Source organism: Anabas testudineus, chromosome 2 (assembly GCF_900324465.2).
Source record: "Anabas testudineus chromosome 2, fAnaTes1.2, whole genome shotgun sequence".
NCBI classification, from domain to species: domain Eukaryota; kingdom Metazoa; phylum Chordata; class Actinopteri; order Anabantiformes; family Anabantidae; genus Anabas; species Anabas testudineus.
The window spans coordinates 23,467,075-23,494,901 of record NC_046611.1 but is presented as its reverse complement, the minus strand read 5'-3'; the positions used below and the strand labels follow the sequence as shown (position 1 = coordinate 23,494,901).

The window sequence follows — 27,827 nt, the reverse complement described above, 5'->3', positions numbered from 1 at the left end:
TTGAAATGAGTTTGCATGGCCCAGCGGTAGGAGGACGGCCGCCATCTCTGGGTAAACACTGTAAGAGTATCACGCAGTTGATATTGTAGTGTGTGGACTGGAGCCGGAGCGCACAGTAGCAGCAGGAGGCGGGGGCTATGCTGCCTGCTACAGCCGCGGCGGACGCACAAGACTTCGATGCGGGGCTCGCGCTTCGCGTGTCTCCTGCACATCGGACCGTCGCCGCAGATGTTGGACGCACTGTGGCCGCTTTTTCTCGCTGACATTTCGCCTTGTTTGTAAGCTCCGGGGAATGGGACCGCACGCTTCGTATAAAATGGGGTTTTAATGGTGCAAAGAGCGGACGCTCCAGCCTGTGCACAGCCAGGGGACTGTAGTGCGCTTGGTAATGTTTGCCAGGGAATAAAACGGTGTAGCCGAAGGTGCACGACATCCCGTTTCCATGGACAACACGTCCATAATAACACAGGTTGCAAATCCGAAAGAGGAGGAGAGTATTTCTTCAAGTCAAGATAAAGGTAAGGCGCACACAAATGGCACACATCACCCACTTTTTGGCCTTTTTTTATTTGGGCATGCCTGATTTATTTCATTTCATTGGATTTCCATCTGTATCGGTTCTGTCGTGGCTTGTTGACGATGGGTGCCAAGCTGATCTGCAGCGCTCGGTGCAGAGAGGATCCTGAGCTTCAGGCTGCAACAGAAAACCAGAGTATCGACGGTAAAACCTCCATTGTTCAGCTGAAGCGCAGAAACACAACCAGTCACGCTGCCACTACAGATTAGATTTGGATTCGCGCGGTTTCTTTATTGTCATGTGCTTTATTTTGAAGCAGAGTCAGATTTTTAATTTGATTTTTATTTTTATTTTAAATATTTAGCGACTTAAAACGTGATATTCTGTATATCTGGGTGGTTTATTACAGGGGGCGGGTCCTCTACTCCTTTCCCTTGCATTGGCACCATCCTACCATGCATCACTGTCACTATAAAATGCCTCGTTCCCAACAATAACAAATACACAAAAACAAAAGGTAAATTCAACAGTTTTCATTTTATGAATAATGTAGAATAAGGATTTATAGATTATTAACACAAAAGCCAGGAATTACATTGAGCTATTCGTGAATGGTACATTTTGTCCATTTTAGAATAAATACATTGTGTTGAAGCAAAAATACAGCAAGGTAATAATTGACTGTTTATCACTGCTCTCATCTTTATGTATAATGCGTTATGATACATTATGATAAAACAGTTACTATCATATAAGGGTCGAGATGTTAGAAACATCCTCTCTGTGTAGAAAAGTGCCTGAAAACAACAGCTCAACAGCTGCTCTACAGATTACACAGACTGAACGAAAACACATTTCCTCTCTGTTGTTTTGCACAAGAGTCACCACTTCACCATGTGGTGATGACATCAATAACAAATCCCCCTCATGAGTCAGGAGCTTTTTAGTTTTCATTAACTTTGAGAGGGGTTTTCACCACTCTCCTCTGGCCACTGCCAATCATTTTAAACTCTAAACAGAAGAGAAGCCTGCATGAATTGTGTTGTTCCTCATATTTATTTTGACGTGAGTCCACATTGCTCATGTGATATTCATACATGAAAATAAGGCTGTGGAGCTCTGTGTACACACATGTGGGACACCGAGGCGTACATGGGAGATCACAGCGGGTGGCATTGATTTTTGGAGCCCAGGACCTTAATGTTCCTCTAGCTGGCTAACTAGCACCAATCCCACTGAGCCACAGGGGGCCTTAAGGCTACAACAGCTTCCTGCTGCACCCAGTGGTCTGTGGGAGAAAAGGTCACCTTCTGGAAACACCCTCTTCTGAGAAACACTGATATACCAGAACCTGACTCACTGACCTCCCAGTCAGCGGCCATTAAATTTGGTCTTGACGCGTTACTGAGTAAGTGGCCACAAATGTACTTGAAAATCAAAAATGAAGCTTTGATACAACCTTTGCTTTCTCAGTAATTATCATTCTTGAAACCAATCCAGAACTGATCAGTTAACAACTGTATGCTGCACCACACATATTGCATATTTCTTTCCCTCATCAGCGTACTTCAATCTCACAGTACTGATAAGTGCTAATTAAGATCCATCCTCTCATTTGATTAAAACAATTGCTGAAAGCAAATTGTAAGCTTTAAGACCAACTAATAATAATCGGGAAATGTGTTAGAAGACAAAAAAACATGGACGTTTTTCATTTTGAGAACTTCTTTTTATCGCTTGCACAGAATTCCCACACTTGTCTGCAGCATCGTGCTCGCCTTGAACAGTAAATCCCAGATGGCTTGTGGAATCTGACAGTTAATCTGGCAGGATAAAATCCAGGGTCGGTGTCCGACACCCACACACACACACACACACACAAACACGCACACACACCCACACACACACACACACAGTCGTGCTTCTCAAACGGCTGCTGTGACACACACAGTATCACCAGGGAGCTTCCTGAATGGAGTCCCTGCCCTTCACTGCTGGCTCTGTCAAAGCAGACAACAAGCAGCACTTGTTGTCCAGTTACTCTGTGACCCGTTTGGGCTGCACTGAAGCCAGCGATGATCACACACACATAGACACACACTCACATGCTGAATATTTCAGAGCACTGAGCGGCTATTTTCAGAGTCCTATCAGTTTCATTCCAACTTAAGACACAGTAAGTCATTAGAGCGATGTCAGGTGGACATTATATATTTATACATTATGGATTATGTTAAATGAAGTGAGGGTTGGAATCATAATGTGGGTGTTTTTTTTCTGTACTCTGTCTGTTTTGGATGCCTGTTTTATCAAATAGACATTTGTGAACCCATTTAGATTGTTTGTTGTATCGTAATGTAGTTTCTGCCTCAAATAAAGGAGTGGTGATGTTCTATTTTAACCCTAGACAATTCATGGGAACCAGCACTAAAGCACAGCGAGGCTGAGAAAACACTGATTCTAGCCTCCAAATCCAAATTAGGCTTTTCATCTGGCAGCTATTTACTTTTCAGGGTCTGATGCAATGAAATGTAATGACTGGACTAACAATGTGCAGGGAGTCAGGGGCCGGCCAGCCTCCGTCTCGCTTCACAAATCAGTCAGGCTGTGCTCTGATAACTTCACAGTCCGACAGGTATCAATGGACAAGCCATTTACCTAAATCAGATCAGCTTAAATCTGCATTTAGCTCTTCACCCCTGCTAGACGTGCAGTGACTTAGAACAGCACGTGTTGCGTTAAACAATGATTATGTTATTATTTCACCTTAGTCCCATGTAAACCTTTCTATTTGGGCATTCATTTGTAAGATCTCTTGGATTTTAACTGATGTGTATTACATTTGTGCTAGACCCTAGTGGATTCCTAACTAGCGTCACCTTTGGGATGAAGCCGCGTATTGGCCAGCTTTGCTTCTTCCACACTGAGGAATATCTGTAGAATTCGCCCTAGAGTCTGTGGAATAACTGTATGCTTTTTAAAAATCCCTTTCTGGGGAAAAACAAGAAAATTGAGATGTTTTTGCATGTGTGGTTTCCCTGGCTGAGGTTGAGTAATGTACATTCTCCTGAACAGACCTGAAGTCATTCTCCCTTCGTCATTACTTCAGTGACGGATCAAAGCTGCAACAAGACATTGCAGGCACCAGACTGTTTATTTCACAGAGCCCATTAACCTTCAGCCTTTTAAAAACTCTGTGGTCAGCTGCATGTGAACGCTTCTTCTTTTGATGCAGTATCTAATGTCAGTAGAAGACGCTGGAATTTATAATAGCATGTTAATAATGTCAAGATTCCCTCAAGGGCCTCTTGGTTAAAAAAAATCGTTGCATTGCCAGAAAGAAAATGAGAAAAGAAATTCTGAAGCTCTAATTATATATTAATCTGGAGAAAGGCCTGTGATTACATGCACACTTGACTTTTGAGGTTACTGCTGGAACTCACTGCTGAACATAAAAAAAAACGTGTTTATGATGTGTGGACCACACCTGCAGGGGTTAGTGAGGGGAGCTACTGTGAGTTTTGGCTGCCCTGGAGCCCCTGGCACAAGTTTCCACTCTGCCGTGTACAGCACTTTGCTGTCATGACCGAACGTGTAGGGTTGAGGAAGATGGCCGTCTTTCACACGGTCATAGGTGACATTGATTTCTTTGAAATATTTTGAGGCCACAGTATGTCATTCTCAGTGAGACATCAGGCCCTCCACCTCTCTTGACAACCACTGGACACCATTGGATTTCAGTGTGCATACAGTCAAGTCAATATTCAAGACCTCATTTTGACTGAGAGAACGGGTGAGAGAAAACTGGAAAACCGAAGTGCAGGTCCCTATTACAGATTTATGAGCCAATTCCAGCTGATGTTCCCCAGAAAGCGCTGATTTTCTGCACCTCCGGGGAGCGTTCGAGGTTTCCCAGTACATCTTCATTACTTTAGTCCAGCACCATACTGGGAGGCTGATTGGGAAGTGTTGAACATTTCTTTCAAGCATAAGCTCACTAGCTGATAAGCTTGTTCACTGTATGTGTGGGACCAGTGTGTGGATGAACATGGCTCAAGTGGAATGTGGTGGATTATTGAAACTCCCAACGAGAAAATATATCATGTTTTTGTATTACAAATAAACATACTGTTGTAACTTTATGCTATTACTGTTCTGCACAGAGCTTGTTTGACATCGCAGCTAACCACAACCATCTTGCCAGCACTGAACTTCCTGTTATATATGAGCTCATATAATAAATCAAACAGTAAAGTACACAATAGGATTCTGGAAGGAGATGCTGGTGTTGAGTTTTCTAAATGTCATTTTTTTAATGCTGTACCACAAACAGAATTCATTCACTTCCATTGTACTCATTGTTCATTTGAATTATATTCATTGATTGATTTTTTTGGTATAATTTGGGTAAAGAAACCTTTTTAATTAATATGAGCAAAACATGTTTGCCTTTGTGTCAATCACACCCCAAAACATACACACAAAGTCACAAAAAACTACTGTACCTCTGGTGCACAATTCGTTTGAGTTCATTCACAAAACACATACATACACAGACATTCCTCTTTGTGTTAAAATAGAAATATCCGTATAGGGTAACTTCAGTAACAACAGCAATATACAGAATAGGTGCAGCCGATATTACGACTTCTATCTTCTGCCTTATTTCAGTCATAAGTTCATTAATGCCACTGCTGTTATCGCATTTATGAAGCAAAACTAAATGCAAATCTGCAATAATCCACTTGGCATGCTTAAAAAATATCTCCAATTTATTACATGTGCATAAATTGTGCACAGTTCCTCTGTCAGCTTGGAGACACATAGCTGATATCAAATCTGCTGTTGTGCGATGGCCACAGCTGCTGAATGAAGTCAAAGAGAATTACCAACATTTAGTTTGGTCAGTGTTTGATGTTCAAAAGTGTGAAGGTTGCCGAAGCTGACGGAGACTGAAATCGAGCAGGTGCAATGTCACAATTAACCCCTGTTGTTTGTTGATGTATCTTAGTGTCTTATTTATATTTATATTTATAAACAGAGTTTATGTTCAATAATGAAAGCTAGCATTTTTACTAACTCAGATTTTTATTGTAATCAAAGTTTTGATGTTGTTTATAGAACAACAAGAACATAAATATGAAAGTGTGTTCACACATTATTTCAAGGTGTTTAGTGCTGGTGCTAATTTTGTAGTCACCTCACCTGAAGTAGCTTCTTTTGTTGTGTTATGTATATGCAGCAGATCATTTCCAAATATAACAAGATAAAAAGTGTTTCGCTTTTTTTAAAACCTCATGTGTTTAATCCACAAAAACAACTTTTTCATTTAAAAAAAAACCAAAACAAAGAGAAAGGCCAATTCAGCCTTCCCATATCCACGTGTCTGCTACAGCATCCATGACATGAATTTTGTCCCTAGTCCATTAGGATCCCTAGCCGCCCTACACACGTCCACCTGCAGCACTGTTTCATGTTGTTCAGTCAAATACAACAAACCAGTTATCCCGTCCACACTTAAACACATCTCTCTTTTTTATGGGTGGTCTATAGAAAGTATGCTTTCTGGGCCACTGGAGGATTTTTGCAATACGAGGAGCGGCAGCTGGGAAGAATCCAGCTTTCTTAATATATCCATGGGCTGACCTGAGGATAGTTTATTCAAAAAACACACTATGAACTTTGTCTTTACCTGTGGTCAGTTTTCACCGTTCTGTTACTATAACTGGTAAAATCTTCAGCCTACATTTTCCTTTAAGAATACTTTTGGTTATGCTACTTCTAGATCACATGAAAGAACCCAAACCAGAAAGAAATGAAGACATAGAACACATTTGTTTTACTAATTTTGACATGTTTTTCATCAGTGAAACTACTTTAGATCAAATGGGGGAAATTTTCCCATTTCTGTTCCTGTTGCATTTGTCTAAGTTACATTCCTGTGTTACAAGATGATGACGGGTTGCTGTGTTTGAAATGGACTGAGGTTCGTATAAGCGCTGTGGTTTGTTTCTATACTGTGCTAAGAAAATATGCAGTGTGTGTGACTAAATAGAAGCTGTAATTCATGCAGCAGATGGTTTAGATTATTTCCTATTCTCTCCTTTTCTATACAATCTCCAGTGGCTGGCTTGTTTGAACAGGTATGCGTGCTAAAACTCAAAGTGTATCTGCATTCAGTAAGTCTTGTTAGCTGGTTCTGCTGCACGGCCATGTTTGGGTTTTCTGGGCCCTTTTTATGTCTGTGTGCTTTGGAACGTATGCTTCATGGCATTGTGGAAATGTGGCCTCATGTGTAGCTTGTTATGCTGTGGTTGCTTGTTTTGGAGCAAAGACTTTCAAGATGTCCAGCGAGAGACTGTTACAGTAGTATTTTAAGTAGAAATCTGTATGAAGTGATATTCTGCTGATCCCCACTCCGTTCTGAGCAGTGATTGGTGGTGATTTGACAGATTTAATGTTGTTTATATTGATTTGAATGAGAAAATAGACATTTTAGTGCAAGATAACAAACTCTATTCTGTCTAATTACTTCAGTGGGCAGTGTCATTGTCTTGAGTCCAATTTCAGCTCTTGGTTAATTGACTGCGGCCGACACTGACTTTCACCCTGTCAAACCTCTAAGACAAGACAATGACAAGCGGCTGACAAGCTGGTTCTTCTAGTGCATGCTTGTTGTACTTATAGCTTTAAATTCACAGTATTGTAATTAGATTGCATCACTCTCCCTTTCCTGTATATCTTCACACATCGTCAATCAGTGGCTGTGAATAAATGAATGAAGATTATTATTAATGCTCCAAAAGCCGCAATCCCTCCGGAGCAGAAAAGGCCACCTGCCATAGCCGCAGTAGCCAGGGTGCTGCTGCTCAAAAGCTTGTTTCTAACGGGACACGACTTTTAAGTTAGGATTCATTGAGCATCCATTCAACCAAACAGACATTGTCAAAACAGATCAATACAGTCAGGAAAAGGTAGCGGTCAAGTTAGGGAGAGTCTAGGTGTGTTTGTGTTAAGAAGATTGAACAGGAGAAAGTGCCCCAATAGCATCTGTGTGTCTCCGGGGTTGCACGCAGGTGCAGTTCTTAGGCCGCCTCTGACAGGAGGACGTCCTTTCTGCATATTCTGCCCTCTTCTGGATGGCATTCATCACCAGTAATTGGCTATCTAAAAGGGAGATCATGTTTTGTCCGTAATGATTTTCTGTCACCCTTTGTGAATTATGCTGCATGTCACTTTGCAAGAGATTTGACAGAAGAGCATAAGTGGTTTATACATTTTTAAACAAGTGAGCAAGCAAGGCGCAAGCAAATACACAGAGACAGAGGCTGTAAAAGACACAGAGAGGCATTTTTGTGCCTCACCAGAGGTAAAGGTGAATACTGTTTAACTGTGACTCTCAAGGGCCATTAAGTAGGACGTGCTGTGTGTGTGGAAACGTAGAGATGAACGCCTCTCAGGGAGCAGAGGCATGGGAAACTGTAGCAGCTATACATAAGCAGGACACACATACACTCACACATACGCACAAATATATGACCTACTTCTTTACATCATTTCCATTCATAGCAAGCAGCATTTGAATACACATCTGATTTATTGTTATTATGATACCTGCCACATTTATGGGTGATTTTGCATATGGTAAGAAAAATTGAAACATACACGGTCACCGCGCGGATTGGCACAGGGTGTACTACCCAGTCAGTGAAAACAGTTGTATAACGTGGCTCAGGATCAACTTTATAAGCTTTATAGGAGATTTATGAAGTCTGATAAAACAGACCTACAGTAATTATGTCATACAGAAAGTGTGTCCAGGGATGTAGAGTTTGATGTGGTCATTTACCAAGCAGGGAGGGCCTAATGAAAAGCTTTTGAAGTTCCCTCGTGTCAGGGATCAAAGGTCAACATACGTCAGCCACTGCTGCTTTGCTTTTTACTTTTAGTTTTTAATCTGTCTCTTGTGGGAGTCACAATTTTATGGAAGATCAGTAGCAAATTGTTAGAGTACCCCTTTAAATTCCCCAGTGCTCACTGGATCAACTTTCACGACCGGTTTTACAGCTGCATGGGCAGCATCTGCTACTCTGAGGTCACCAAATGTAAGAGCATGTTGAAGTGAAGCCTGAAAACAGGCCTTTCATTTCAGTTGTTGTTAATTCATAAGCAGGTTTTTTTAAACCAACAGAGAGGGAAGGAGGATTTCCCATCAGTCACTGAGCCTCTGGCGTCGAGCGCCGTTTTTGATGAGAATATAAAAAGATATATGTATAATAAACTGCCTCAGCCCCAAACAATGTGGGCTGTGTTGCTGCTGATTGCATAACTCCGGCAGAACAGTCAGATCTCCCTCATTATTTCTTCCTGAGCTCTCAGTGGGTTAATTCCCCCACGCTTGTCATCTCCCTCATTTCACAGAGAGCTCAAGAAGCGGCAGCTCTCATCCCCCGGGGGCTGCAGGCAGGCTGGGACCGCCACCACAGCGCCTACGCAGATACACAGCAAAGGCAGGAAAGCAGCCGCAGACCTGCCCACGTCTCTGTGTCAGGGTTCACGGCAGCATCAGGGAGAATTACCACCTTGCATGACATAGGCACCAAGCGAGCAGTATATGTTTAAATCCCAGAAAAGCATGTATTGAGTTCAAGCGGAACTGGATTATTAAGTGAATGTCAGTTATATAAGGGTGTGTAGGATGCATATATGAATCTTGGTGGTTAAGTAGGGAAACATAAAGCCCGAAGGGCAGCTCAGGGTCAGTCGGTGTGACTAAAGGCATCTGCTAGAACTGATTGTACCTCGGCAGCCTGTAATTTTCACCCCAGCCTCAGCTGTTTGTGTGGGGAAGTGAGGAGGCTTAATGGGAGTTTATTTTATCATACTGTGCTATTATTGCCTTGATGGCCTCACACATAACCCACCAAGGACCTCAACAGGCTAAACTGTCAAGCTCTGCTCATCTGACACTGCCTAACTCCACTCAGCTGTTTGGATTTGCTTTGTGTGTGTGTGTGTGTGTGTGTGTGACAGCAGACACATGCTCAAGTGAATTGTGAAGCAGATGCCATTTGATGTAAATATTGTTTTGGAAGTTGATCTGTTGTGATTATCATCAGCTCCCTCGGTGGGATTTTCTCATGTGTGGAAACAATCAATAATCCACAGTATACGTAATTAATAAAAGGCTGAATTTATCTATTTATTTTATTATTTATTTATTTTAAGCCTCCTTTTGGCAAGGCATGGCTCATACCAGCGTATTCTTCTTGTACAGGAGTGGTTTACTCATTACAGGTAGAATGATTAACATATTTCCAATCCTAAAATAGTATGTTAATGTGCCAGTATTTGTAACACTAACAACAAATGCCAGCTGAAATTAATGAGATTGTCTTTAGTTTGGATGTATTTGATCATAAACCAAAGTGTCAGACAGCTAAAAAAAATAGTGCTGAATAGATGAAAAAGCCAGTGTATCGCTAAAAGTGGGTACTGTTAAGCCCATGGCAGCCGTGATCAGAGGATTACCAGAGTCATTACGATTCTTCATCTGGACACCATGGACGCCTGTACTAAATTTCATGGCACTCCATCAAATAGGTGTTTCAGTATAGAACCAAAGTGGAGGATCAATAGACCACCACTGCTGATTTCAGCTGCTCTTGTTTGTTTTAATTTATTTTAATATTGTCTAATTAAAAGTAATGAAAAAATCATTAATGTCATTAATCAAAACAAAGTTTTTCGTTGTAGCCCCTGTGCAAACTCTAGAATAAGATGAAAGTGTTTCCTTTCTTAGCATCATCCCAGTTGGATATATTCTGCACTACTGCAGGGACTCCTTCGTCAGTGTTATTCTGCTGACACAGTGCACAACAAGGACTTCCCTCTCCACTGTCTGTTGCTGATAGTGATAGTCAGGGGCAGAAACAAGCTTTATTTTCAGGTGCTCACTCTGCCCGTGAATGTTTGAAACTCAAGACACTAGATCCCGGGCTCCAGGAGAGTAGCGGATTAACTGTTGGTGTGTGTGTGTAGAGTCTGTCCTTCATGAGTATTTTATACCACATGGTGTTATATAAGCGGCAGACAGCTGGTCCCACTTTCAATGCAAACACCCCACACTCAAAATCTCAGTGAGGGGAGGAGGAAAATAATCTGTGAAATCATGCCCACTGCTCGAGGCAATTGGAGGATTTTAGCATGACACTTTTAGCTGTTGGCGTCTCCTCGTTATGATGTTTCACTGTATCACAAAGGCCTTTACAGTTGTGCTGTACAGCAGAAATAGCACGGACGTTTGCCTGGCTCCTGGCTGTTTTATTTCAGTGTATGTTAAGTGTCCGACTGTGCCATTTAAAACCAGCCTGTTTTCCACCTGAATTATTAAAGCTCCACCTTCGCATGGACTGTTCTCACATTTACCTTCATGCCCCCCAGGTATTATACACTTTACTTGCTTGGCTGGTCAACTAACTGCTGCTGGAGAGCAGTTCAACATCTGTCATACAGGCAGTACCAATGCATTAAAGGATAACCCCGGTTTAATGCTGCTCGTATTTCTGTTCTTCATTGGATAAGAGCGGTGGTTCACGTCGGTTGTAATCTAACGTTCTTGTCGTTTTGGTGCGCGCACACACACTCATACACACACACACACACATTTCCTGTGTAATGAGGGATTATTAGCGACGTTGCAGCTGTTGCCTTTTTTTTTTTTTGGTTTAACCTCTAAGAGTGGTTTAGATAACCTGACTACACTGTTGCCTGGTTTACAACCTGGAGTGTCTTGTACCCTCAGACTTAATCTTTGTTTACAGGTCTCATCACTTAAGGTGGCGAGTACAGTGTTATAATCAGGTTTAATTTTCATTACTACATCAAGTCCAGGTCATCATAAAGAGAAGCTTTAGGACCAGGACCGTTTGTCACGAGAGTTATTAATGACATAAGGGCACGTTCTGCACTGTAAAAGGTTGAACAGCAGCTGAATTCAATTCTACTGTATAATCATATTCAGAATGTGCCATGTTTGTGTTTTGCTTGCTTACACTGCATGCATGTTTTTTAAGCTACAATAAAAAAGGCCACCTCAGAAGTCTTGAGTTAAGCCGGAAATCATTTTCCCTCTTGGACCCTGGCATTATTCCACGCTGTGGGTCACAGGGTGATTATCTCTTCCTGTCAGGAATGCTGAGAATTTCCTGCGTTTTCCGCCTCTTCCGGCCTTGTTGGTGGTTGGGCCTGAACATGTGACACAGAGCCTGAACCTGACTGGCTCTGATTGACAAGAGTTCGCTCTTACCTAATGCCCAACAGGAGCACTGACACAAGCGCTGACTTAAAAGGCTGTTTTTACAGATCTCTCATCAAAAGAATATGTGGAATCAAATGTATTCAGTGGGTAAATAACGTGCACCTGCTCTGAGGAGGCACCAATTGAGCCAATCTCTCCCTCTCTCGGGGAGCTTTTGATAGATAAAGCCACTTGCATGTGCCACTCTATCTCAAGATTTTAGTCACTTATATAGACCATCAGCTAATTCACTTATTCAGTCTGGGCGCCTTAGTGTATTGATTTAACATGTTGTTGTGCTGTTGCAGTCTGTGTATGTTTTGGTGTCTGTGTACTTCATGGCAAATGTTGTACTCTGACCTTTTGTTATTATTCTCAGGGCTGACGAAAGCTGCATTACTATGCAAGGCGAGCTGATGCCAGTAACATTCCTGAGCAAGGACATTGAAAGAAAAGTGTCTCTGTGTGTTTCACATGTGTGAATTTTGCAGTTTGGTGACCACGGCACACGTGGCCATCTGCCTGAACATGTGAACATGTGTGTGTAAGTGTGTGTTTCCTCTGTCTCTAGAGGCAGTCATCTCTCAGCTATGTGGTTTGTGTCACCGGGAGAAAGGAAAGCTCTGTTTGTGTAGGGTGGTGGTGCAGGAGGGGGTGGAGGAAGAAGCAGACCCAAGTATAGGCTGTCTTGCCACAGTAACTCTCCCCACCCATTCTAGGCCTTTTTGTCCACCTTCCAGCTCCCTCTCCTGTCTCTCCCTCTCTCACACTCCCACCTGCTTATTCTGGGCGGTCGATCAGGGCAACGGACAAGGGCGGGAAAATGTAGACGGGCCCAAAATGGAGGAACGAAGAATGAGATCAATGGGTTTGAGGCCAACTTTCGGGAGAGTGAGGGACGATTCCACAGTTGGAAACTTACCATGTTAGAGCGAGATTGATCACTCACATTATAAAGAAACACTTTGCCATATAACCATCTGAAGACCTTTGACCTTCTGTTTTCACAAAAATACAGTGGAGGTACATTAAATTGTGATTGTGGCGTTTGTGCAGACAATTAAAAGTTTATTCCAATAGCAGTCAAACTGTTTAAAATTATACGAGGTGAAAAGCAGCAAATGACCACATGTCAGAAACTGAAACCTTCAAAGTGCCTCATGCTTTCCTTGATAATCAAAATTTAACTATCAAAATTATAGCGCACTAGATTTTTAATCTGGCAATCCAACATATGATCATAAAAATGGCTTATAACTAATCTATAAATCAGAAATCAATGTTTTATTAACAATATGAAACCACCATAAATGGTACTTTAATGTGAAGCTACACATTTCTTAGTGCTGTAAGCACCACACGTTTTATTCCAGTCCTCCTGGGTTAAACCAAAGGTGCTAATTAACATTGTATTTGTGTGAATCAGGCCTTTAATTTGAACTATTACCAGTTCTTTGGTAATAGGTAATAATTCTCTAGAAGTTGTTGTTTTGCATATGTCTTTAATTTTACTGCACAAACTCCCTGTAACTTAATAAGTCTTTCTCCGCTCCTCTCTCTGCGGACATGTGAATGAGTGCGTGAACTCGGTCTTATGTGGTCAGTGCTTTTAGTGTGTGTTGTTCTCCCTTTTCTCTAATCAGATGAATTCCTATCATGCTTTGGCCATTAACCCTTGTGTGATGTTCATATTTTTGTTATTCAGTCAGTGTTCGTAGGTCTGGTGGACCCGCTGCATTTTTGGGATTTTTATTCAACACAATCAAACAACTTTATGTAAAAAAAAACAAAACAAACATAAACATAAACACAAAAAACAGATGTTTACTTTATGTTGATTACAAGCAATATAAACAGCATATATGGTTAATATTTGCCCTTTGCCTGTTCTAATTAAGATAGAGTATGAGCAGATAAAGATTGGTTTTAAGACAGAGGGTAAAATGTGCGAGAATGTGAGAGCAGACATGTTGGTGCTTGAATTTTGCAACAATGTTTTAGCCAATATTATAGGACTAAAACATAAAACTCACACTCCCTCACTCACACACACACACACACACACACACACACACACACACACACACACTACCAGCAGGTTCAGACAGGAGGGGGACGACGTGAAGGAACCTACAAGTGCCACATTTTTAATTTGCCCCGGGTGAAGTGGACCACAACATCCTGTATGTAATATAAATGTGTAGGGAGGGTGTAGAATGTGTGGTCATCGAAAATGTGTTGTGATAAACACTGCCCGTAAAAAAACAAAGTCACTGCCTGGATTTAACTAAGCAAATAGGTAAGAGCCTCCCATTGGATAATTACTGCATTGTGACAGTGTATGTTCTTCAAAGAAAATGGCCAGAGTTGGAAAAAATAATTAATCGTATCATTTTTCTTTTGATAAACAATGCAAACCACCATATAAGGGTTAATGCTCTGCCTGTAGCAGTAGTGAGTTAATCAAATCTACAATCGCAGAGCATCTCTTTCAGTTACTACACAGGTTGTAGTGACAGAGCATGTTGTCTTCCATTCCAAGTGTGTAGCTGAGTTTGTTTGCCAAAGTGTTGCTTCTTGGGAACATCTATCAGCAAAGGGGACGATTCAGAGCCAGCCTTGGACTACAAAGACGAATAGAACAAAGAGGACTAACTGCCCGCAGCCTGTCAGATCCAGTGGGAGCAACACAAGGATTGTTCCAGGCATCAATCTGAAGGCTCTCAGAGCGCAAGCAGGATGCAAAAAGTCTCGGCATGCATGGCTAACTGGGCTGCCTGTGTCACACGGCTGTATGAACACGTTAACGAGACAGCAGCAAACAGGGACACTGTGTGATGGCCGCTCCGAGGCATGAAAATGACGATTCCAGCTTAAGTCAGCCCATGGATACTTCAAAGTACTGAACAGATTTGGAATTTCCATGGCGAGAAATTACCTTTAAAGCAATTAAACTAACAGAATTTCTACTTCAGGAACACCTCGGGATAATTGCACTGTCAGATTTGAGCTTTTCTATGGGAGCTGCCTAAAGTTCTATTTTTATCCTCTCATCCTTGCCAGCATAAAAAAATAAAAATCTAAAGCTATGATACAACATTTATAGAGGCCCACAGACCATTTGAGCCTGATTTTTTCTCCGCTGTCAGTGTGAAAGTAGGCCACGGACTTCAGAGAGAGCGAAGGAGGAGTGATGCAACCAGGGACCTATGTGTGTGTATTGTTTTCTCCATGGAGCTTTCCATCACTCGGTCACAGATTAACTTGTATTGTCAAGCGTTTAATATTGTCAAATACAGTAATATGATAGAAATAATGTAGGCATTTTGCTGATTAAAATACAGAAATTATTGTGTGTTGGCCGCAATTTTCAATCCTAAATGATTTGGGGCCTATAACAAATACAAATTTATGCCTTTTTACTTATATTCTTATATTTTCTTTATATTCTCTAAAGTATCTACTGTCTGACTGATCTTAATTAACTCAACTACCTTCCCAGAAGGCACATCTATGATGGCTATTTTTGTGCTTCACTATTGCATGAACTAATGCCTCATCATATTGCACAATATACATCTCAGCTCCCCTTGTTATCATGATGATGCATTGATGCATGCAAACACAATCTGGATGCAACTCTGAGCCTCTCCTCTGTTTTGTTTTTTTCTTGTTGTTTTTCCAAAGTATCCAGGTTATCAGTTATTATCTACTTATCTATTTAAAATCAGTTATTACTTTAATATGTCATGTGTCTATAGTTTAATTTGTGCAAAGACAGATGTAAAAACATGTCTATTGGAGCAATAGAGCCAAAAACAGTCCGACACCCCCATAAAACTATAAGCTGTCATTTTAACACTTTGATATATGTGTGGATTAAACAAGAAAGACATAGCATATTAATTTATGTAAGGTGCAGCTTGATGGATTTGAATTGAGTTAAACTACCCGTTTGCACTACTATGCTAAGTTAACAAGCTACTAGTTAGTGAGCGTATTAAAGTGAGATCAGTTCTCGTCTGACTCTCCACCAGGAAGAAAACAAATATTTCCCATAATGTTGAATTGTATGTAACATTTCCAATGCATTACTTGTAACAGAGTTTTTATAGTGCTGTATTTCCTTACGAAAGTAAGGTATCTGAGTACCTCCTTCACCTCTGGTTGGCATATACAAAGCAGGCTAATCTAATCTGGTTCTTCTGTCTACTGCTGTTGTCTCTTCCAGTCTCCCAGTCCAACAGCAGCCTAAAGAAGCACCGGAGCCGGAGCATTTTCAGCCCTTTCTTCTGCTGCTTCCGTAACTACAATGACTACCACGTGGAGCCACCACCCGCCAACAACAAGACACTTTCTCTGCCCCCGCCGCCAGAGGAGAATGGCAGCCCTCCCAAGGTGAGCCCCATTTTTCTTCCTCATCAGAGCTGGCGAGAGTCCAAATTACAAACCGTTTGCAGCCACATGGCCAATTTAAAAAAAGAGGGAACGTGTTAATAATTCATGGCAGAAATCCTAATTTGACACAAGAGATGCAATGAAGAGCAACATTTGTTTGGTTTCGTTGCAGTGAGCTTGTTAGTTTGCCTTTCCCTGCAGAGAGCTGAGGCTGAGGTGCCGTGCAGCTCCCTCCACAAATTTTTCCAGCTGCTACAAACCCGTTGAACCCAGAGGTTGTTTACCATCCACTGCTCGAAAATACAGGCTCACTTCCCATCTTCATTCTTCGATATCTGCCTAGGCACACAACCGCACAGACACACAAAAGAACACATAGAGCATGCTGAAAAACCCGAAAGACAAACACACACACACACACACACACTTGCTCTTTCTGGGCACATGCTTGCACAAGTCTCACCGTATACCCATAACAACACATGTAGGTAAACACACATGCACTCATACTGCTGCTGCTTCTTTAAAGCCCATAAAGTGGGCCCTGTGTGTCTAGCGTGATGGATTACCTGGCGCCCCCCCTTTCCCCTCACACACACTCTGACCAGTATAGTGAGGATGTGTGAAGCAAACGTTCTGGCCATGGAAAAGGCGCCAAACCCCGAGCTTCTCCGCAAACACGGCGTTCTGCTGCCAAGCCAGGTCGACGGAGCTATAAATGGAGGCGGATCATATCAAACTCCGCTCCGGTTTACCTGTAAATGTCTCTCATTCAGGGGAGGAATGTGTGGCCCCGTAGCGACTCCATACATGTGGTCAGCGCCGACCCGCTTCGGCCGCCTCCTTAACAAATGAGTTCCCATTAATTTAGAGTGAACCTAGTGAACCTTGCCATAAAAAAGCCTTGTTATAGTGTGGGGCTTATTTTCAAGCTGGGTCCTCGCCCACAGTCCCACCCAGCAGTGTACTGTTGCTGGATTTCTAGCCAGACATATTTGTTACTATGGCAGCTCTGTTTGTTTTTGAGCGAGTTGTTCAGACTTTTTATCACTGTGTGTATTTTGTGTCCTTTCTCTCGGTCTTCTCCTTCTCTCACTCTACATTTCTGGATTAGAATATTGATGTTGTCTCTTTTTTTTTCTTTTTTTTTTTACCAGTTTTTCTTTTGCTTGCCTGTTTTCTGTTTCTGGTTTTTGCCACCCTGTCTCTCTCAATCTCTTTCTCTTTTTCTCTCTGTTTATTTTCTCCAGTGTGACCAGGTCCAGGTCATCCCCATCCCCAGTGTATGTATTATTATCTTTCATTTTTCTTCATCCTTCATCACTGTCACCTCCTACCTCTGCATGCTGTGCTTCACCATTCTAGCTGCATGCGGATGTTGACGTGAAGGTGATTTTTCATGTTACATACTGATAATAATACAGCATTAAAGGCTTTGGTTCGTTACCCTCCTCTCACACTATTTAAATCTAGTAATCCTAATCCATTTATTGTCATATGATTTATTTTTATTTTCATCCTTTTCTTCTGTGTTGCTCCTACAACAGAACACAACACTGCTTTTTTTATTAGATCCAATTTATTGAGTCTTATTGTCGAACTAGCAGCAATTGGATGACTCTTCCTTCAAAGACCTGATTAAATTAGCTATTTGTCTACACTGAGAAAGAGCACATTGTGAGAACAGTATGTACTCAGTGGTCAATGAACTACTGTTGTCCATCAGAAAGCGGCTTGGTTACAATCATTAACTCCATCAGATGCTCACTAGAAAGGTACCGCTGTCTCATTCCTGCTTTGTTTGTGCTGAAACTGCAATTCATTTAGCTATTTTGGAATCTATGCTGTGCCTGTGGCTTCTTGTAATTTAGGATATTCACACTCACAGCATCCCACATTGGAGCCGAGCTTTAAAACTACAGCACCCAGCAGACACCTCCTTTCTATAGCAGGAAGGACATGTGGTGACGCGGTCTGCTCTTTGTATTGCCAACTGGGTCTGGACAAGGACTCTCACGCTTAAACTCAAAATGATCAGGAACCCATATGTTTGCTGTTTATGTTAATGCAGTGTTTGTACCAACATCAGAAAATCAATAAGCAAACAAGACGTTTGTGTGAAGTTTTACTGCAGAAATACCAAAATACCAAGTAACACATGCATTAATAAAACTGTTATTAGATACAAATCCTAAGGCTAAAAATGTAAATAAACACATATAGGCATTACACATACATAAAATCCAACAATAAAGCTGTTAACTGTAACCCTCTGTATTTAATAGCAGTACACTTTGGCTGTGTGCTGCACAGTTAAAAGCAAGATTACACACTTCCATATAACCCATTAGTTCAATCATGTCTCAGACATTTGAAGATGTTATGAACGGTTGAACTTCCTCTAGTCCTACACTGTCGTGAAAAATAGGTTACATACTGTGTACTAGAATAGTGAAACATTTTTTGGATTTTCCTAATTGGCAGGTTTTATGTTGATCAAGTGAAATTAATCCCAATTAGTGGGCATGGTGCTCTCTGATTAGGAGCTATCAGTTTTGGATAGCGCCCCTTAGCTATGGCTTTAAGTGAACGACATTGAAAATGTGAAGTTCCCATCAGACTTTCTTTCTTTGCACAGTCAGCCTGTGCAAATCACATTCATCATGGCCTGACAGGATGTCATTCAGTGTCATTGCTCACAGGGAATTCTTCCCGCGATACATCAGCACGCAGTGCAGCAACAAGACGTGATAGATACAGTCAACCTGGCTGAAAGACACGAAAACACAGATACATGCAGAAAATGGCTGACATATCAAGCACAACACCAGTGTGTTTGTGTGTGTGTGTGTGTGTGTGTGTGTGTGTGTGTGTGTGTGTGTGTGTGTGTGTGTGTGTGAGAGAGAGAGAGAGAGAGACCACCCTATCTCCCCAAGCCTGTCTGTAACCCTAGGCCTGATTGGCAGAGGACACAAGTGTTTTTCCTTTTTCCCCTTGACCCTGAAGGCAGCACAGTCACAGAGCTCAGTCAACATGACACATACATAACATATTGACAGGGACTCATACAGTGAAATCACAAAAATCACTAGTTTTTTTTAACAGAATAGGTCATTTTTGATGTAAGCGGGAGTGAAATGTTCTCTATTTATGCAGATTAGTCCAATGTGTTTAGACATTTTGATTAACTAACTAAGCAAAGGGCCAAGCAATAGGTCAGTGCTGGTTGTTTATCAGTTTTCATGGCAATATGGATGTTAACTGCATCACATGTATTCATACATACTTAAGGTCATTAATGATATGATGAGTTTTTAGTGCCACCCAGAGCTGATCATGTCATACCCTCGATACAGTATGAGTCTTTGTGTGAATGTGTTTGGCAGCAGCCAGTTGCTTTTATTGAAGCCTCTGTATATACACTACATGATATTGTAAAGGTTGTGCGTTGTCTCTGCAGCCTCCGGCTAAGTTCCTCCTGCCTGAGGTCAGTATAGCAGACTACAGCAAGAATTGTGTGGTGATCGACCTGGACGAAACCCTTGTACACAGCTCCTTCAAGGTATTTCATCACTCTACTCTAACACATTTAATTATACAGACATGTTATGTTCCTTTATCATCATTTTGGTTGCGTCATGGTGTTATTCCACAGCCCTAGAGGGATAATAGGATTACACAGAAATCAATCCTGAAGATGCCATTCTTAACTGTGAATATGGGTATGTTGGTACGATGATAATTAGCTTGAGGCGTCGTTGAGCACTGTCAGCATCACTGAAGTACTTATGATCACAGGCGAGCGTGTCCCTGAGGGTGCAATGGCTTTTACACCCCAGTTAAAACAGTAGAAGGCAAGAAGGAGACCTAACTATTACTCTAACAAGGTGTTCGCATAGCAACCAATACATACTCGGTAGCCTTGCATCATGCGATTGATCAACATGTCTGGGATTTATTTTTAACCAATTCAATTGCTTGGCAGTAGTCAACTCCAGGATGATCTCTGTCCGATGAAATAAATGCGACTGTCATAAGCATGCTGATATTTATCATATTCATCATCATAGTTCAGGATGCTAAAACTGTTAATTATCACTACACAACTCAGCCTAGTGAGATCAGGTCAATCACAATTACACATGGACAAGTTAAATTTGACCCAATCATGGCACCAGAGGAAAAAACAGAAGATCTTCAACGTTTTTACAAGTCATGCAGACAGAGGTGATGATTGTAGAAATGTCGTGACAAACCCTGAACTGTCTGGTCCACAGGAGGAGTAAGAGAAAAACTCACAGGTGCCTCTAAAATTAGTAGGTGTCCTCTAAAGACTGTGAATCTATGTAGCATATTACCTCTGATAGTTGTTGAGATGTACAGGGCCTGAGTGGTGAGAAAAGCGACCAGAAAAATATCAGCCCAGTGCTGTTGTGGCTACAATATCAGGATAGACGGTGTTGGAACTGGAAATCTACATACTGTATGCGAAGTAATGTTTACTGACTTGTAATTAAAGTACACATGCTAAATTTGGCTGTGTACCTTGCACTCTATTTTCTTTAGTCTTTACATAATGCCCCATAAATCGCTGGTGTGTTGTTCCTCCAAGCCTGGTATGCCAACTGTAAATGCAACCTTATGCCACTGATGGTTGTCAGATAAAGCCCAAATAAACCGATCAAGACCAAGCTCTATTCATATTTCCAGTTCTTAAGTAGTCAAATAACTCTCTGTGTGAAGTGACACCAAACATTGTTTAGCATAATTAACAACATTGAAAGTTTCACACAGTAAAAATAAAGGGCATCTTACTGCCCAGTTGTTTGTTAATGACCTGCTCCTGTATCCCTCTATTAGTTAGTTCTGTGGACAACAGCTGGCACCTAGTGACCCACTTCAGCACAGCTCTTCTTCATCCCAGTGTGTGTGCACTATATCTATGTCTACGTGATTTTGGTGCACAACCCAAAGTGAAGCCGACGTCTGCTTGCTCCAGTTTTAACACTGAAATTAAACTTTTTCATTTCTGAAGAAACACTCTCTGTATAGTTTCATATGACTTTTGCTGTGGAAAGGCAAAGGGGAACAAATAAATGTACACAAGCTGTACCGGACCCACCCATAACAGTTACAAGCCAGCAGTATGGGGCCACACACACGTACAGCACATGCTCACCCACACTCAAGGGTGTGCCCGATACAGTGTACTGAATGACTGCAGGAGGAATTCTTCAGAAATCCTGCATCTGTTCTAATAGTGTGAAGGGTTAGACTTTTTCCACTGAAAATACAGAAACTTTCACAGGAGTTCCTTTTCCATTTCGATGAAACCATCAGAATCCAGAGTCCATCAGAATTAATTTAGTTTAGAGACCAATATGCTGTGTGAAATGGATTCAGGGAATGCAGTAAATGGAAATCAGTTGAAAGAGGAAGAGGAGGAAACAGAAAGCGACACACACGCAGCATTTTCAGTTCCGTTCAGAACCCTTTCAGGATTTCCTGTAGGTTCCTTTTTTTTTTAGTTGAAGTGGGGTTTGGAGAAAATAATAAGCACGTCAACAACTGAGTTAATGCAAAAAATAACCACAACTGACAGGGGACATTTCGCATAAGCAACAGACAGATGGACAAAGACTAAAAAAGAAACATTACATAACACTTCACATACTGTTTGCTTTATCCTGCATGTTATGGACGAGACAATAAATCAGCCTGATCTGGGATTAAATTCACTATGTCACATGTGTACAAGCAGCTGAAAGTATATCATCAATTTATATATCATCAATTTATATATATATATATATATATATATATATATATATATATATATATATATATATATACACACAAATGTTAACAGCCTTCACTGTTCTGGGAAGACTTTCTGTACTGATGTGGGCAATAAAATTACTAAATATCTATTTTCACTTATTCATTTATTAGTGACAATTACGGTTATTTGCAGCCCTAAATAGTCTTAGTGTATTTTTTTGCCGTCCACACACTTGCAGCTGTTTAGTGTAAAATCCTACCTGTGCGTGGTGTATAAAATAAAAACTTGTTGAAAGACTAATCAGTGGAAATTAGCTTCAGGAAGCAAGTTACAAGAAGGAGTGATTCAATGAGAGTCTCATAATTCCACAAGCAGATGAAATTTTATGTTTTGTTTTGTGGTGCACGGGAACAAAGACAAGTACCAAAATGCACACAGGCCTACAGAGCAAGCAGACAGGCAGCATCTACAGATAAGACACTGAGCAACTGAACAAACAAGTCAGAGAGGCAAGCAACTGTAAACTCAGAGAAAACGAGGAACCCTCGACAAGCTGACAAATGATGAACTGATGAAACACGGCTGATTAATAAATGCAAGACAGGTGAGCAGGTGGGTGTGAGGAGTCAGGTGACTGAGACACAAGATGGGAGTCTGGGGACATCTGGTGGACAGCGGAGGGGTGAACATGAGAAAAAGTTTGAAAAGAGACCACAAGTGAAAAGGGGTGATAGTGTAGTTAACTCACTGTAAAATACAAAATGATGTAGTGTGCCACTTGTTGAACAGCCTGTGAAACACCCCAGGAAAGGCAGAGATCCATCAATAAAACCCCTTTTGTTCATATCGTTTGCATCGTTCTGCTCCCTCTACTTTACTCAAACACACATACAGTACATTCCCCCTCTCGTCCTCCTCCACATCCATATCTGTCTCAGATCCTGGTCCATTACAGAGCCGCACAGTGAGCAGCTGTTGTGTATTCACTCTTCAAATGATGGAGTGATTCAGTGGAAGAAGAGCGATAGGAAGAGGCCAAGTCTGTGTCTGCATCTCTTCCTCCATCTGTGTCTCTGCTCTGTCTCTTTCTGTTCTCTTCGTGAAAGTACAACAAATTCTGTCTGTCTGTTTCCTCGTCCTCCTGTCAGTGGGTTGTCTTGTTATTTGTACCGTTTTAGACAGCTACAGTATTTATGTTCTCTGGTGTAACATTAACTTAACCTGAATACTATAAAACGGATCTATATAAAAAGTCAAGTCTGTCTTTAGTGGAATCTGCTGGTTTTGTTACCCTGTCACCCACATTACAGTCATACTAGACATATTGCACATTGTAAAGGTCATGTGTGGACGTCAGAGTGCTACGTAAGTATTTCTACAGCAAACAGCTGGATGGCATTGAACTGTACCTGTTAATGTTGTGTTTTATGGCTATAGGCCAGTGCACATACAGAACAAACACGGACCATATGGGCAGGTTTACATTTAGAGACGGCTGGCAACGGTCCAAGTGCTTTTTATAGAGACAGGAGAGCATCATTTTAGGACAAGACAGATCAAAATACAGGTAACGCTTTAATTTAATCCCTCCTATTTACTTATATAGGTAGAATAGAAACATTTAATAAATTAGAATATGCAACAATGTCGTTGTACACAGCTATAAGAGCATCTTAAGTGTTAATGTAAAGTAATTCACAGCAGTTGTCAACAACTGTTTAACTTTAAACTTGAATGAAGTGTTTTAAACCATTGAAAATTTGAAAAAGTTAAAAATTTGATCAAATTGAAAGAGTGTTGTTGACGTATACAACATTTGTTGTGCGCTAAAGAGCTTTGTTTTTGCTTCTTGAATTAAGTTCGTTTCAGTCTGCTTAGGTTGAAAGCTCAGTTTAACCAAATCCGGTGGCACCTCCCTTACCATGACAAACTAGGCAATTAATAAATCAATATCTATTTTGTAAGCAGAGCCTGTTAGCAGCTGCTGCGCCAAATATTAACTGTAACTGTAACCTGACTTTCAAAACTTACAGTTTTAGACATTCAACACGTCCAACATTTGTACATGTGGATACAGTTTATATACCTGTATACCTGGAGAAATATGTATGTTTTAAAATAAGGACTGTTCAAACGGTTTAGAACAAGTGGGTAATATACTATTCTAACCAACGTGATATTATTCAGTCTGTATGTTTTTGCATTAATGTTTTATAGTCAGACTCACTCATGTCAGATATATATGCAGAATATATATATTTGGTAAACTTTACCCTACCAAAAAGTCATTTACCTTAAAAAATAAAGTAGCTATGAAATAAAATCAAATAATCCTCTATTTTTTTCTTGTTACTACAAACTAAAAGCAAGCGACAGCTGAGCTTTTATAGAGGAACTTTCTTCCTGCATCTGAAAATGCAGAGAAACATTTTTTTCACTGTCTCTGTCACCTATTTCTCTTCCTCTCCCTTTCCAACATGACAGTGCCGTGCCTCCTACCTACTCCTTTCATCCTCGTCTTTACGCCCTCCACTTGTCTTCCACCCACATGCCTTCGGCATCTATCTTCCTCTACCTCCTGCACCTCTCCTCTCCCCTCTGATGATGGCACTCCTTCTACTCACGCTCCTGTCTGTCATCAGCTCTTAGGTTCCTCCTGAGTCTCACTTTTGGTTTTTATTTGGAAACACATGGCAGAGAACCACAGTATGTTCAAAGTCTTGCTGTTTTGCCTGGGGCACCTCATAGGTGTATTTTACCTTCCTCTATTTTTTTTTAAATAAAAATGTAGGTAATCTGGCTGCCGCCTTGTCAGGTGTTTTTTTTTAATAAATTGTAAATTGGACGAGTTTTGAATCTTTTCTCTTATTTGCATCTTCCGCAGCCCATCAGCAATGCAGACTTCATCGTTCCAGTGGAGATTGATGGGACTGTTCATCAGGTAACGTTGCACTGAAATGAAGCACTTTCACAAGTGAAAATAGTACTGTACGTATGAATTTCTAAGGGCTCCCATGGCCCCATCTTCTTTCCTTTGTTATTCTCTTTAATCTCACACCCCTTCCACGACACGGCGCTTTTTGTTTTATTCTTTGTGTCTCTGGAGTCTTTGCTCGTTTTTAACGATAGATGGGCTGTGACATGAGCGTGTCACCAGGGAAACAAATGTCACAAGGTGTCTTGAATATGCTGTTGGGTAAGCAGCAGAAGAGAGGCATTACCAGCGCTGTGAAAAGATGTACTGTGCTTGTATATTGATGTTTGAAAGGTTTGTTTTCTGTGCTCCGTTTGAAAGAGAAGATGCAGTACTGTAGCTGCTACCTGGTTCAAGTAATCCAGGATAGGCTTTCTGTGTCTGCTTTGGCCTATGCTTGATTACTTGTACTTGGGGGCAGCAACTAACCCAAAGAGACCTACTGAAGAGGACAAAGACGAGAAACATGGTGCCACAATTTACGTGAATATAAAAGGCTTATTGTAAACTAAAGAAACACAGCTGATTACACACTAATTAAAAAATGAAAAGAGGGATGTTTTTGTGAACACAGCAGCCTCAATAACACAAATATCTTACGAACATTGTCACTAACTTTTCAGATCTTCATAATGGTCAAACTGAGTTATCCACAGGCAATGATTTTATGACTTATTGATTTGAAGCCATTGTGTGTAAAACATCATGTCTTTATTTTTATGTTTATTTCAGGTCTACGTGCTAAAGAGGCCCCACGTGGATGAGTTCCTCCAGAAGATGGGGGAACTCTTTGAATGTGTCCTCTTCACAGCAAGCTTAGCCAAGGTTAGCTCGCATGCCATAACACTACAATGGCAGTCGCTGAAGGTCGCTTTGCATGGACTATGTTAACTGATTTGTTTCTGGTTTCAGTATGCAGACCCTGTGGCAGATCTGCTGGACCAGTGGGGGGTGTTTCGCGCCCGGCTCTTCAGGGAATCCTGTGTTTTCCACAGAGGAAACTACGTCAAAGACCTCAGCCGACTGGGCCGAGAGCTCAGTAAAGTCATCATCATAGACAACTCACCTGCCTCCTATATCTTCCACCCTGAGAATGCAGTAAGTACACTTGAAGAACAGAGGTAGTTAGTTATAAAGATAATGATGATGTAGATATGATATCTATCTATGAGGCGCTGTCAGGGTTTTGATCTGCAGTGCTTTCAAACCAGAGGCACTGTTCCTGATTTGATGAGATTTTCTCTGTTCTGTGGAGAAGTTGCTCAGTGGAGCTGCTGCCACTCGTCCTGCCTTTGATGCATTTCCCCCGTTAATTATTTACACAAACTCTCACCGGCTCCTCACCTATAATGCAACACTTTAGCAGATGACTGTCAGCCTTCGTTTTCTGCATTGAACAAAGAAATTCTCTCTCTCTACTACTCCCTCCTCTGCTCAGGTCCCAGTCCAGTCCTGGTTTGACGACATGACGGACACAGAGCTGCTGGACCTGATTCCTCTGTTTGAGGGCCTCAGCAAGGAGAGGGACGTTTACAGTCTGTTACAAAGCCTGAGGAACAGGTAGCAATAGCAGGCTGCAGCTGGTCCTTCCTGCTTCAGCCCCGTTGCACAGAGGCCTCGCTTGCTGTCATGGCGCTGCAGCCCGGACCCCATCCTCTTGACAGCTCGGGAGTCCCAGTGTAGATCCCGGTTGGAGGACTTCAGGCAAATTATCTGGCTATAATAAAATCTAGAGACCATGTCTTTACGGATCTCTGGATTTTCAGACTCTTTGTACAGGACTCCTACTGACAAAAGATTATATTGCTGTACATGTACATACTATATGTTTCTAAGAGCAAGACACACATGAAGTAATTTTTCTATCAGAGAGAGGAGGTTTTACTATTCTATCAAGTAATATTTTAGTTACCAAAAATAATCAAATACACAGATGAAAAGTTTTGTTTGAATGGGTGACCTTTTGATTTTGTGCTCAGCTGTGCTATGCAGGCTGTTTCTCGTCTGACCTTTTCGTTCAAACAACTGTGATCTATCTTCTCTTACAGAATGAAGTGCCTTCATTACTGTGCTGATTTTGTTGTGGGGTTATGGAGTGCACATTTGTATGCTGCAGATTTACTCAAATCTCCAACAGAAGATAAAATGAATTAGTATTCAGAAAACTAGAAAGAAAATTTCACGTCAATTTAGCCTGTTAGAACTGGATGCTCCTTTGCTTTTGAGTTCAGTGACACTGAATTGTTAAAATTACCAGTGATTTTTACAATTTAATGTAATTTGTGGCTGAATGATGTCATTTGATCCTTGACAGTGACTGTAAATTGATGAGTCTTGAAGACTTTGAAGACTTTGAAAGCCCACTTGTAATGAAAAAAAAAAGAAACCTTTGTGATAACATCACTGTCCACCAATAAATGTCTGAGAAAAATATAATGATTAGTTTAGATAATAGGAAATTCTATTTATTGGGGAAAAGAGGGTTGGGTGCATTGTAAAGAATGCTGTTGAAATCGTACTGTACAACATAATTAAAGTTGCAAGTTTGCACACTGTCACTTTGCATCATGGTGAAATGACTTTAACCAAAATATAAAGCTGCTGTAAAAATGTTTCATATTTGCTCTAAATCAAGTGACTTACTGGAAGCCTGTTGCTTGGTGAACCCACACATAATTATTACCTGACTGGGCTGTTGCCCTCACTTATATTTAGCATTTTAGCTATTTTATTGATATGGTTTTCTGGCCTGCAGCTTTACTGTTTTATACTAGTCTCACTGGAATTATTTTCATTTCATTTATCAACGCATTGAAGTATAAATACAAAAAGGGAAACATTACGTTACATTTACATT

General features: G+C 41.1%; 1 protein-coding gene across 2 annotated transcripts; it reads left to right on the top strand.

The window, feature by feature from the left end:
- ctdspla (CTD (carboxy-terminal domain, RNA polymerase II, polypeptide A) small phosphatase-like a) lies at nucleotides 1-27,528 on the top strand. Of its 2 annotated transcripts, XM_026362068.1 has the most exons (8): nucleotides 1-518; nucleotides 16,048-16,214; nucleotides 17,465-17,497; nucleotides 19,675-19,776; nucleotides 24,881-24,937; nucleotides 25,703-25,795; nucleotides 25,883-26,068; nucleotides 26,409-27,528. In XM_026362068.1, exons 1-8 carry the CDS (start codon nucleotides 443-445, stop codon nucleotides 26,532-26,534), a joined length of 840 nt encoding a protein of 279 aa, XP_026217853.1. In that variant the 5' UTR covers nucleotides 1-442; the 3' UTR covers nucleotides 26,535-27,528. The 2 variants fall into 2 exon arrangements, with proteins under 2 accessions (XP_026217853.1, XP_026217854.1); XM_026362069.1 differs by lacking the exon at nucleotides 17,465-17,497 and having other exon boundaries at nucleotides 6-518.
- The last annotated feature ends 299 nt before the right edge of the window (nucleotides 27,529-27,827 follow it).